This window comes from Punica granatum, chromosome 6, assembly GCF_007655135.1.
Source record: "Punica granatum isolate Tunisia-2019 chromosome 6, ASM765513v2, whole genome shotgun sequence".
Lineage (NCBI taxonomy): Eukaryota > Viridiplantae > Streptophyta > Magnoliopsida > Myrtales > Lythraceae > Punica > Punica granatum.
In genome coordinates, this window is record NC_045132.1 from 27,843,634 (window position 1) to 27,856,059 (window position 12,426).

At 39.8% G+C, this 12,426-nt stretch overlaps 2 protein-coding genes across 2 annotated transcripts; one reads left to right on the plus strand and one right to left on the minus strand.

The window, feature by feature from the left end:
• Window positions 1-1,564: 1,564 nt before the first annotated feature.
• On the plus strand, window positions 1,565-4,375 carry LOC116211384 (transcription factor DIVARICATA-like). Its single transcript, XM_031545745.1, has 2 exons — window positions 1,565-2,937; window positions 3,279-4,375. Exons 1-2 carry the CDS (start codon window positions 2,504-2,506, stop codon window positions 3,766-3,768), a joined length of 924 nt encoding a protein of 307 aa, XP_031401605.1. The 5' UTR covers window positions 1,565-2,503; the 3' UTR covers window positions 3,769-4,375.
• Window positions 4,376-9,085: 4,710 nt separating this feature from the next.
• LOC116212326 lies at window positions 9,086-12,426 on the minus strand. The gene is made up of 4 exons (XM_031546877.1): window positions 11,130-12,426; window positions 10,028-10,952; window positions 9,756-9,932; window positions 9,086-9,660 (listed from the first exon to the last, which is right to left on the minus strand). The coding sequence occupies exons 1-2, from the start codon at window positions 12,424-12,426 to the stop codon at window positions 10,306-10,308; spliced, it is 1,944 nt and encodes a 647-aa protein (XP_031402737.1). The 3' UTR covers window positions 9,086-9,660; window positions 9,756-9,932; window positions 10,028-10,305.

Below are 12,426 nucleotides of genomic sequence, written 5' to 3' on the forward strand. Positions count from 1 at the left end.
GATTCTCGTTTCCAATGACTCTGTCTCCTGTGCTCATTTCAAGAATTATCTTCATCAATGCTTCCGCATTAAAGATCTTGGACCATTATCATATTTTTTGGGGATAGAAATTATTCGGAGCGGTTCAGGTCTTTTTCTAAACCAACGAAAGTACACTCTGGATATTCTCACTGAAGCTGGTATGTTAGGCTCTCGACCAGCTTACTTTCCGATGGAACAACAGCATCGGTTATCTCATGATAGTGGCGATTCCATTCCTGATCCAGGACAATATCGTCGCCTCGTTGGTCGTCTTCTATATCTTACTATCACCAGACCGGAACTCAGCTACTCTGTCCATATTTTATCTCAGTTCTTACAGGACCCCCGTCAAGGCCACTGGGATGCTGCCATACGAGTTCTTCGCTACCTCAAGCAATCTCCAGGACAAGGAATTTTTCTTTGTCCCACTTCTCTATCATTAACAGCTTACTGTGATGCGGATTGGGCCAGTTGTCCTATGACTAGGCGATCCGTGACTGGCTATTTTATCACTCTTGGTGGAAGCCCCATCTCTTGGAAGACCAAAAAGCAAACAACGGTCTCCAAGTCCTCCGCAGAAGCAGAATACCGAGCCATGGCAGCAACAGTCAGTGAACTCCTTTGGCTTCGCTCTCTTCTTAGCTCCCTTGGTGTTCTTCATGCCGGCCCCATGCGCTTATTATGCGATAATCAAGCGGCTCTCCACATTGCCTCCAATCCTGTCTTCCATGAGCGCACCAAGCACATTGAAATCGATTGTCACTTCATCAGACAATATTTACGCTCTGGCACTATTGTCACTTCCCATGTGTCTTCGCGCTTTCAACTGGCTGACATATTCACCAAGGCACTTGGGCGCGATCAATTTCATTTTCTCCTCAGCAAGTTGGGAATTCGGAATCCTCATTCTCCAACTTGAGGGGGAGTATTATGGAAAGAATCTCTTTCTTTCTATTATCTTGTTTCTACTTTTATGTATATATCTTTATGTACCATACAGAGAATAAACTTAGTATAGAAGTAGATAATATTTTCCTTTATTATCAGCTAGAATAGTTGTATACATACCTTTTCAGAATGAATGCAAATTCAAACTTTTTTGCTCAATCACATCTCTCTACATTTATATTCTCCTTTTTTTTTTACCTTTTAATTCGTAAGTTGTGATCTTTATTAGATTTTACTTACACCATAAATCGATCCAGTCTTTGACGAGTGGTCGACAGGCGAGCTTTCCATGATTCATCATGGTTTGCCGACCCTTACAGCTAGCCATCTCTCAAACTCTATCAGTTTGATTGTTTATTTATTAGGAACAGATGAATTAAATTAAGGAAAAAAAAGAGAGAGAAAGAATTATTTGGATGCAAAAGTTTTGGTCGAAGTTTTATGTCAATAGTTTATTACTGGGGGAGAACAGAAAGAAAAATTTTAATAACAGAAGAAACTGAAGAGGGGGAGGAGGAGGGAGGGAGGGAGGGAGGGAGGGAGTGAGAGGGAACTCTTAATCCACAAGGGAGTGCAGTGCAGTGCAGTATCCCATATCCTCCAATCAGCATCCAACACCTCCCGCCATTCACCTTTATCCCTTTTCTCACTATCATCTCATCACAACAAAGATTTTTAGCCAAATTCTCAGATTCATTCATTCATTCATGTGTCTCAGCTTGCTGTTACCATCTGAGCTCATGTTATAGTAGCTGCTTAACTTAAAAATAAAAGGCGACGAGAGATTATTCTCTCTCTCTCTCTCGAGCTCTGTTGCTCGGGTTCAGAGCCAAGGCAATGGAGTGAGCAAGGAGGAAAGAGGAGATCTTTTCTCAGCTTCCCCCCCTCCCCTCCTCTTCTCCTCATTATTCAGAGCCCTCCCATCCCATCCCATCCCATCCCATATTTCAGTTTCTTTCACTTCGCTTTCTTCCTGCCGCTTTTGGGGATTTTGTTCTCTTTCTCTTTCTCTTTCTCTTCTTCAACATCAACAGCCTCATTTCCATCCCCCAGCCCAGACAGACCCGCTGAGAGTTGCATATAACTGACAAGTTCTTTTCTTTCTTATGCTATTAGTATTAGAATCGTTGCTTCTCCGCCACCTGAGCTCTAAGTATCGGATCTTCTTTCGGGTTTTATGCTTTCAAGGGCGGTGGAATCACAGGAATTATTTCGGTGGGGATTTCTGTTCCTAATCTTAGAGTGGGTTTTGCTCGAAGGAAAAAAAATAAAAAAAATAAAAAAAAAGTTGCTTCCTTTCAAGATTCCACTGCAACAAAAAGGGTATTCCCATTCCTTTTTACAAAAATGCTCTGATATTATTTCTGTGGTGAAACCTTCCACCTCTCTCCGCTCTTCCCCCCTTTTTCACCAATTCCAAATCACAAATCACTAGACTGAGGGAGAGAGACTGATGAGGCAATGTCAGGAAAGCTCGCGAATTGATCGCCAGTCCACGCACCCGTGTTCTGTTTCCCTTTGATTTCTCGTGTCGATGAAGTGTGAGATGGAAGTTCTTCCTCAACCCACTCGTCTCTCGAGCATGAACTGGTTCCTTGACGAAGGGAAGCCAGCTTCTAGGTGGACTCCTGCTGAGAACAAGATGTTTGAGAATGCCCTCGCAGTCCACGATGAGGACGCCCCCGATCGGTGGCACAGAGTGGCCGCTCTAATCCCGGGAAAGACCGTTGGCGATGTTATCAAGCACTATCGGGAGTTAGAAGTTGATGTTAGTAACATCGAGGCAGGCTTGATCCCCGTGCCGGGATATAGCAACACCGCACCATTCACCCTGGAGTGGGTGAATAGCCATGGCTTTGATGGTGTTTTCAAGCAATCTTTTGGCCTCGGTGGAAAGAGATCTTCTTCTGCTCGTGGGCCTGAACAGGAGAGAAAGAAGGGGGTTCCATGGACGGAGGAAGAGCATAAGTAAGATTTCCGCATCTCAGTTTTTCATCTTGCTCTGCACATAGCACATAGCACATAGCACATTTCATTGAAAATGCTATCGGTCTTTGATGATATTCCAATGAATGAATATGGGCATTTATTGATGAAAGTTTTCTATTTAAAGTTGGTATTTGCTGCACGAGGAGGATGTTTTCATTCCTCAACACTTACTCAAAACGAAATAGTCGTAAAAGGGAAAAAGAGAACCAAAAAAAATTGCTCCTGCCACTCGAGTATTATTATTTATAATTGATGATTGGTAGTAAATATGCCCTTCATGCTTGGTTTTACTTAACTTTTTGGTAATCATTGGCGTCAAGGCTATTTCTGATGGGTTTGAAGAAGTACGGGAAAGGTGATTGGAGGAACATCTCGAGAAATTTTGTTATCACTAGAACACCGACTCAAGTTGCAAGTCATGCACAAAAGTACTTCATCAGGCAACTCTCCGGAGGGAAAGATAAGAGGAGAGCGAGCATTCACGATATAACAACCGTGAATCTCAATGAGACAAGAACTCCTTCTCCTGATAGCAATAGACCACCTTGCTCTCCCGATCTACTGTCTGCTCTGCTTCCCCAGCCACCGAATTCTTCTGCCATTTCAAGAACGCCATCCCTATGGAATCAGAATCAGCCCAACAGCGGAGGGGGAGCCGTGCTTCCCAATGCAACTCACGGGAGTAACAGTTTTGCCGCTTCTCAGGTTTATGGAGGTAATAATTACGGGCTTAATAAGATGCCAGGGCAGAATCATCACTACCTTGGAATTCAGAACTTGATTTTTCAGCAGCATTATCCACGTGGATGATATCATTATTGGTTTGAATCTCACAGTCGCGCTTGTTTTTCTTATTTCTACGTGTAGTAGGATAGATGTGTTATGTGCTTCCTTTTTTTCCTTTTCCTGGCTCTCTGTGAATATGTTGAGGGAAGCTGAGTTAAGGGAAAACCAAATCTGGGTTTTAATATGTTGAGTTTCCAAAGCCTCTGCAAAATCTGAGTCCAAATTTCGGCCTTGAAGAAGTAGAACAATCGAGAAAGGGCGCTTCGTAAGGTCACATAACAGGAACTCCTACTGTTTAGATAGATCTTATTGTTCTTCTTAGCCTTTATTTGATGCTCTGAGAATGCGAATGCTGCCGTGGAGATAAGATGTATGGAATCTGAAATCTGATAAGGAGTGAAAATAAAGGTGGTGGAAAGATGAGCATATTCAATCATAAGTTGAAGGAAGCTTTTTGGGAGATTTGTGGGCAAAGAAGGGATGGAAGAGAAGGAGACAAGGGAAGAAAGAAAGAAAGAAAGAAGGGTAGTTGCTCACTGCTGCTGTATTATTTGCTTAAGACATACGGTCTGCCTGTTTTATCTGTAAAACACACCATTGGCTATATTAAAAACTCTTCCTTCCTTCACAATGTTGGTTGTGGTTCTTGAGCGCTTTTTCACCTAGCGCGGCCTTTGCAACTACTTTTGCATGAATCAAAGAATCCTAGAGAAGCATTATTAATTTAACCAAGCAAAGGCAAAACTCGAACCCCTGTAGCTAAACCTGCATTCAAGACCTGATCCGATGAACTTGCGCTTAGCTTAGGTTATTTAAACACAGGGTCCTTGAAGGGTCTGCTGGTGATCTTTGTTAAATCGAAGCTTGTCTGAGTCACCAAGCAGAGCTATCTATCTTTACGCATTCACACACTCGAGGTAGTGCCGGAAGGGGGAAAAAGGAAAAAGAAAGGGGAAAAGGAGAATGGTATCTAATCAAAACTATTCTATACTCGGGGGGTGCTTTTCTTTTCGGGTCTTTTGGATTGTTCAACTGCTACTTATTGCAAATCACATGAGACACCAATAATTTAATGGACAATAAGTAATTAAGTTGACTGGACATTGACCCTGGCCTCAATAGTTTCTGAGTCATTGCTGAGTCCTATTTCCACTAACTGGAGAGCATCATATGCTTATTCAACCTCCTCTTCGTCGTTATTCAGCCAAAAAAAAAACCTCCTCTTCCTCGTTTGCTAAGGTTCTAACATTTACATGAGATCTTTCTCTTGATATATGGATCCCTTGCTCTTCCCCTTCCCCTTCAAAAAAGAAGATCCTAACCTAACCTGGGAGGAGCATTTAATTAACCACACATAGAAATTTACCACGTAGTACAAAGTGAGATTCAGGGGTCAGATTATTCTCATATTATTAATGTAATTAAAAATAAAAATAGTAAAAATCAGTGGCTTATTCTTTGACACACCTCCAAATATTCCTCTCCTCTCTTTCGTGATTTGATCTTCCCGTGGTGGCAGTACTATTTATTTAGCTACTGTTTTCCATTAGAGATTTCCATTCCTGGATCCACTGTTATCTCTTGATAATCCAAGATTCAACAATCAAAAGGTGACCGTCAATTAGCAGTATTATATTGATTAATCTGTCAACGAGATTTTTTTTATCTGGACTTTTATATAGGATTAGAAAAAAAAAATGAAGAAATTCTATGCAGGTTAGATCTTCTACAACAGGCAGGCATTCCATCCCATGATTCTGATTGTACGGACCTACCCAGCCCGACTCACCATATAAATTTTTCTTTTCAAGTATATCTATCCATCCATCTATCTATCAATCTAAAGATAAGAGAGCTGATCTTAGTGTTCTCTAAATCAGCAGCTCGCTCTGTGATCCCCTTCTATGGGGACAAAAACCCCACATTAGCTTCCCATTTCTTCCATTATTATTATTATTATTAGGACGAAAAGATTCAAAAGACTACTTTATACACCCTTTTCTCTTCTTAATTAATCAGCGTGGCCTGAATTTCCGATATATACAGCTTAAAGTTAAATAAAAGGTTTGACTAGAGATTCCGTTTTCTTATTTATAATAATGTTGCTAGGCTTATAAAATCTACTTGGGCAGCGCAGAGGAACAATCACCTTGTACATGAGGGTCTAGCTCCATCAAGTTCAGTGCATCGATTGAGGGTTATATATGTTTGATTGAAGTCCACTTCATCTTGATCCAAGCACATTCTCCAGCTAAACGAACAAAAAGAATCAAAAGTTGACACAACAGACAAGCTGTATGTCTTCCATCCATTCATGGAAGACCTCAAATATATATAACAATAATCAATGAGCATAGATATGCAAGCTCTTAAATGTGTACACTAAAGAATTCCAATGTTTTAATTGGTTGCTACATGCCTGCCTCCCCTGAGCTTTTCCTTGGATATATAGGAGCAATTAAAAACACTTTTTGCTTATATATATGTGTGTGTGTGTATGTGCTCCCTGTTTTGGTTCCCCCATTATTTTCTTTTGCGCTGCTTTTCTATTTTGTTGCTAGCTAGCAGCATTCCCGTTATCACATGATGATGCATCGATAATAACTACATGGGAAAAGGCGATGGAGACTGCGTCCCCTTTGCATCGAGCAAAGGCTTTCCGACTGAGGGCACAGAATAAATGAAGAAAATATATAAATAAATGGTCATTTCATCCGTATGTATTCAGCAGCTTCTGAGGAAGGAAGGAGAAAGGAAGGGTAGATAAGATACAGATGACAACAAAGAAACAAATGAGCCCATTTCTATCAAAAGGGGCTCACTACTGCAAGTTGCATGTGGAAGCATCTTTGGTGTTCGCTTTATTCCGGTGTTGCATCCCAATAATATCAACACAATTTCGCGACTTTCGGTCCGTCTTGTTGCATCCATTTCTGAGTCGACATTTCGATTCTTCCTTGTCGATCCATGCGTCTCTTCAGATCTCGCGATGAAAATAATAGATATAGAGTCAGCCCATATATATATATATATATATATATATATGTACTCAGAGATATCATGTGTGGAGCAAATTTTTCACTCTTTTACATGGCCCCATTTTCAATTATTGTGGCAAAAGAAGTTCACCTGAGGACTGATCATTGGGTATAATTTCACTGACCCTACAGGGATCTATGAGCAATCTGTTGTGGGGGCTTACAGCACACATGTCAGTAAAAACAGTAAAATTCATTAAATTAACTATTTCACTCCCGCATTGTGCGGGGATTGTGTAAGTGACACAAATATATATATATTTTATTATATATAGTCTCTGAAAATATTAATTTGTTTATAAGTGTAGAATTAACTATATAACAATGAACAGAAAACGTTACATACATCATATTTAATTAATAATATTAAATTATTTATATAAAAAATTGCATTATTCACTTAAAAAAGCATCAGTTTATCTATTTTATAAATAAGATTAATAAAATCAAAAGAACGAAATTATTTAAATTAAAATTAAGGTAATTAATTAGAACCTTTTAGTTTCTAAAGAAAATTAATTTTCAAAATTGAAATTATAGAAGATATTTTTTATTTATTAATTTTACATCTTTTATACAATAATATATTACTCATAGAAGTTAAACATTTCAATTAAAATTACGTAAATTTAGTTTGTATTTTTATTAAGTTTACTTACTCTGGTATATCATGCATTGCATAGTCTACTTAACATTTTTGTTAATGAATTTTGTTTTGAAAATCACACATTTATAATTTTATTTCTAAAATCTTTTGCAACATTTTCTCTTTTTACTTTATTTCTTATTCAAGTAAAAATTTTCATCAAATTAATATTAGTTATCCAAGTGAACAAACTTATAAGTTATTGATAACAAATTAATTATTTGGAAATTATAATTATATATATATATATATTAATATGACTTTGATTTTACATGTAGTTTGCATGAAATAGATTTTCATTCGCTCAGAATTTACAAAGTTGACACGTATAATAAAATTAATGATAATTAAATCGTTACATTTTATTTTAATTTTTCAGAGATTTTTTACTTTGTTTGGAAATACTTCTTTTTTAATTTTACTGATATTTGATAGTTCACTCCAAGATGCCAACTAAGTCAAAGCCTGGAAATCTATATATAGATATATATATATATGTAGATATAGATTCATACAATATATAAATATAAAGATTATTTTAAAAATCTTCATTTTTGTAGTTATTTTTTTTAGGGTAAATTGCACCAAAGGTACAAGAGATTTTAGAAATGCGACAATTTCGTTCAAAACAAAAAGGATGAAAACAATTTAATATGCAAAATTTGAAAATGTTGCAATAAATTACATTCATCATCTCTAGACTAATGATATTAGTCAGTAGTGACGTGGCACCTGACATGGCATGAATTGTAGTAGATATGAGGTCAATACAAATTAAACATGGAATCGAATCAGATTTGTTTCGTCTTTGATGATATGATATCTGCTGCTGCTGCTGTTGCATCCAGTTATTTCTTTCTTCTTTTTTTTTTGCTGAATAATTTAATTTATTATTAACTAGAAGCGTTTGCATCCAGTTATTTCATTTAGCAGTTAAGATCTCTTTATACTGTATGCAGTTTGGGCTTAATATTTACCTGTATATTATGGAACACTGTAGGTCTTAGTTAGAATTCGGGTGTGCTCCGTAGAGTGACAAAATTCGTAGTTTTGAGCTGGAGATACTTGTTAAATTTTCCATGCACGCATTGCATTGGTAGTCTTTCTTGCTGTTAGTCCCTTTTGGGTAGCAATTTTACTTTTATCGGAGATTTGGGAACTGTAGGTCTTCTTTTATTTATTATATATATATATATATATATATTTTTGGGGGGTGTTTGGGAGGGATTCAGCGATGGTAATTGATGGAATACAATTTGGAATGTTGTTCGTGCTTGCAAATGTGTAGCAGAATGACGAGGTCTTCCTTCTTTGGGGTTGTTTTTCAACTGAGTTCCACTGTCGGGTATTGTGCATAGGCCGTGAAATGCGATTCTTGACATGTTTTTTGCGTAAGATAGTTACCTAATGACGCATAGTGTAGAGCTCGCTCATTTTAAAAGTTTGTGGATGCCATTCTCTCCAGTTTTTGTCGTCTGTTGAGACATAATCTTGTATCTCCACTCCATAAGCCATTAACAGTGCAGCAAATCAAAGCATTGTTATTATACATATATACATACATATATATATATATTAAGACATGAATATCTGTAATTCTCAATAATTATAATATTCGGGGGGGGGGGGGGGGGGGGGGGGGGGGGGGGGGGGGGGAGGAAGGTCCCATCATGTTTAATATGTACATGAAGATTCTTGCACCTGAAGTGAAGTGACCAGTACTACCGTAACATCATCATCATCACCAAGTAAGTGCCAGAGAAGAAATTTGAGGCCTTCCCCCAATTTTTGGACTAAAATAACTCGTTCAAGCATGCAGTTTCTTCTTTTCTTCTTAGTTCTTTCAGCAAACAAGTTGCGCCAATATACCAAAAAAAAAAAATTAAAAAAAGACTATCTAAGTGAGTGTTACATTACATCCACCGAAGAATTCCATGCCATCCAGTACTATAGTGTGAAAAACTCGTTTGACTTACTCAGAGGGACTTGATGGCTGAGTTCATTTTAACTTTCCTGTTTCTGGCAATCCGACTGAAGTTCAGTCGGTGTGCATTGCATATTGTCATGGCTGAGGTTCCTCTCCTCTACAGCTCGGGTTTTGAATTCTCCCTTGAGTCCTTCAGCAGTCTCCCGCTCGATCTCTCCGTCTTCTGCCCTTTGTGCTGTGGAGTCGATTGTGGTGTAAGTCATGCTGGTCTCCTCTAAGAGACCGGCGAAGGGATTAATATCTTCCTGCAGTTTTCATGTCAACCAAGCAAATTACTGATTAGCTAAGCTTCGATATCTCTTTGTCGTTCTGTCAGCGAAAAAATTGAAAGAGATTCTACCTCCTCTAATTTTCCAGCATGAGGAATGATGTCCTGGTCAATCTGATTTTTGACTTCATCCACAGCATGTTGTTCAATAGGCCCACAGTTATTCTTATCTTCATGGCTGTTCTGAACAACTGCGCTCGGGTTGTACCTGATTTTCACAGTTGAACTCCCCGTGGAGCTCGAAATTTCCTGGAAAAGGAATTGAGATTCAAAAATGAATAACATTGTCCGAGATTTCAAGCAATACACATTAGCTTAGTGTTGAGTCGTGTTGACCGGCTGACCTCAGGTTCACTGGAACGAACTTCATGGGGCATTGAATTATCTACGAACTGTATTACTTCAGGAATCTCGGCATCTAAAGAGTCAGGAGAACCGGGTTTTCTTTCCCCTGATGCTTTATCCATGTAGATGTTCTCGTTAGAACCCACTTGATCATTGGGATGAACCTCCTCAGAATTTGGGGTGGTTGATGAAGAAGTTGATATTTTACTAGCTGAATCTTCTTCATCCTTATCCCTTATGGAAACCGCTGATGGGGAAGAGTTCACGAGATCATTGTTCACTCCTGAAATCCAAGGTCCGCAGCATCGTCTTGCTGATTATCATCGGTCTCGTTTAATTCCTTCAACTCATCTTCTTCAATGACATCAGGGGGGGACATGATGTCATCGGGAATATTCCGAGGCGAGCTTGTCTCGGAAACCTCAACCTGCATATCTGAGGCTATCGAGTACGTCATGCTGTGGCCCATTCCCCTGTCAAGATACTCAATGATTGACTGACCCGAGCCATAGAAAGGGTCATTTGTGGTACTCCAACCGTTGGCAATGGGAGACCCTTCTCTAGGAATGTTGGGCTCCTCAGGGGAGTTGTCAACCTTTCCCAGATCTAAAGTGTCCTGAACTTCATCACTTTCTTTCGGAATGGATTCCTCTTTGTGCTCTTCTGATGTAGATGATGAGTCTGACTTCACAGCCCCCTCTTCAGGTTTTGCGAGGACTTCATTTTGAGGATAACTACTCGATTTTGTATCTCTAGAATTTCCAGATTCATCCGCATTATCTCCATTTTCCCTGTTTTGTTCCTGCATGTTTTCAAGGGATTTTGGCATCTCTTTGGGAGATTTATCTTCTTGTTCATCACAATCTGAAGAGTTCTGCCGATGATATAAGATTTGTTCGACTAACCTGTCATGATCTCCCTTTTCTGCAAAAGGAAGAGGGCTTATAATATCATCGACATTGTTAAATAATACGTGTATAACCATGCTTTCATCTGCGAGCTCAACCTTTTCAGATGAACTAAACATTCACATTGCACGCGAAAATAGACTTAATTATATTGGATCGCAAAATCATGGTACTCAATTTGAACAAGACTGACCTGCTAGTTTTCTGAACCTCGAGAATCTTGCTTCTCTCAGGATCTGTCCGTCAGGCCAAGAATGAAGATTCGGGCCCACTGGACCTTGGTCCTGATAAATGTCAGCAGAGAAAGAGGGCCCAAGGGTGAAGCTCTCGTGCCGACAGAAGATGTCTCTAGCCTGAGAAGAAGCCAAGATCTCCTGCTGAAACCCGTCAGTCGTGAGGTTCGGCTTCTCTTCGTGTGGGTCGTAAGGGATGTCAAAAGGATTTCGAGCAGGCAACAGAACTGAAGGGGCTGAACCGGGGATCTGTGAGTCCATCATATCTTCCTCGGACCCGCCAGGAAGGATAACGAAAGGGTTGTTCTTTGATAACTGAACTGGCGGCACATGACTGGAACGGGCATTGCTGTCGAGATCCAAGAGGTGCGGTTGGCCCCTCAACGCGGTCATTAACTTCCGGGCACGTCTCTTAGCAATCAGATTTTCCAGTCTCCGGTTTCTTTCGAGCTCGGAGAAACCAAGATCCATGACATTCTTCTGATCATCCTCTGTCCACTCCACGACCCGATTCCCTTCATCCTGGGCCTGATCTTCTTCGTCATCATCTTCTGCTTCTTCCAACTCCGCCTCTACCTGACTTGCGCTAGGTCCACTGTTGCCCAAACCATTGGAAGTCTCATCTCCTAACCCAATATCCAGCTTCTGAGGATCAGAATCACCTGCTACCGGAGCTGGCTCATCCAAAAAATTTTCTGCTTTTCTGGAACTCTCCCCCTGATCAGGTTGGAAATGTACCTGCTGCTGTCCTACGATTGGATTTTCAATCTCTTCTTTCTTTTCGCTTTTTCTGATAATAAAATTATCATCAGGTACGGAGAGCTCAGCCTGTTTTACCTCTACAGGCCCCCGATCGTTTAGATCTTCTCTCCTCGTCTTAAAATTCCGGCGCTTGCTCATTTGAGCACTTATTACGGGCTTTTTTGGCCTGCGGATTGGAGTTCCCTCTAGGGCCGAGTCAGAGTTTGAGGGCTGGAAGTCCTGTCCGGGTTTTCCATCTCCCTTGAAATGTTCGACCTTACGAATCGCAGAACTGGAAGAAAGATATCTTGTAATGCCAGTTGCGATGCATGTGAGGATGGGAATGGAATACACCAGTAGCTTGAAAACGAACGGGAACAACAGATACAGAAGGAAGAAGAAAAGCAGAACTCCTGAAGCCAATGGGTACTTTTGGACGTATGAACTGACAAATTTTACGGAAAGTCCGAGGAATTTGCATACGTAGAGCTTGATATCCTTTGCCTCGATAGCCAT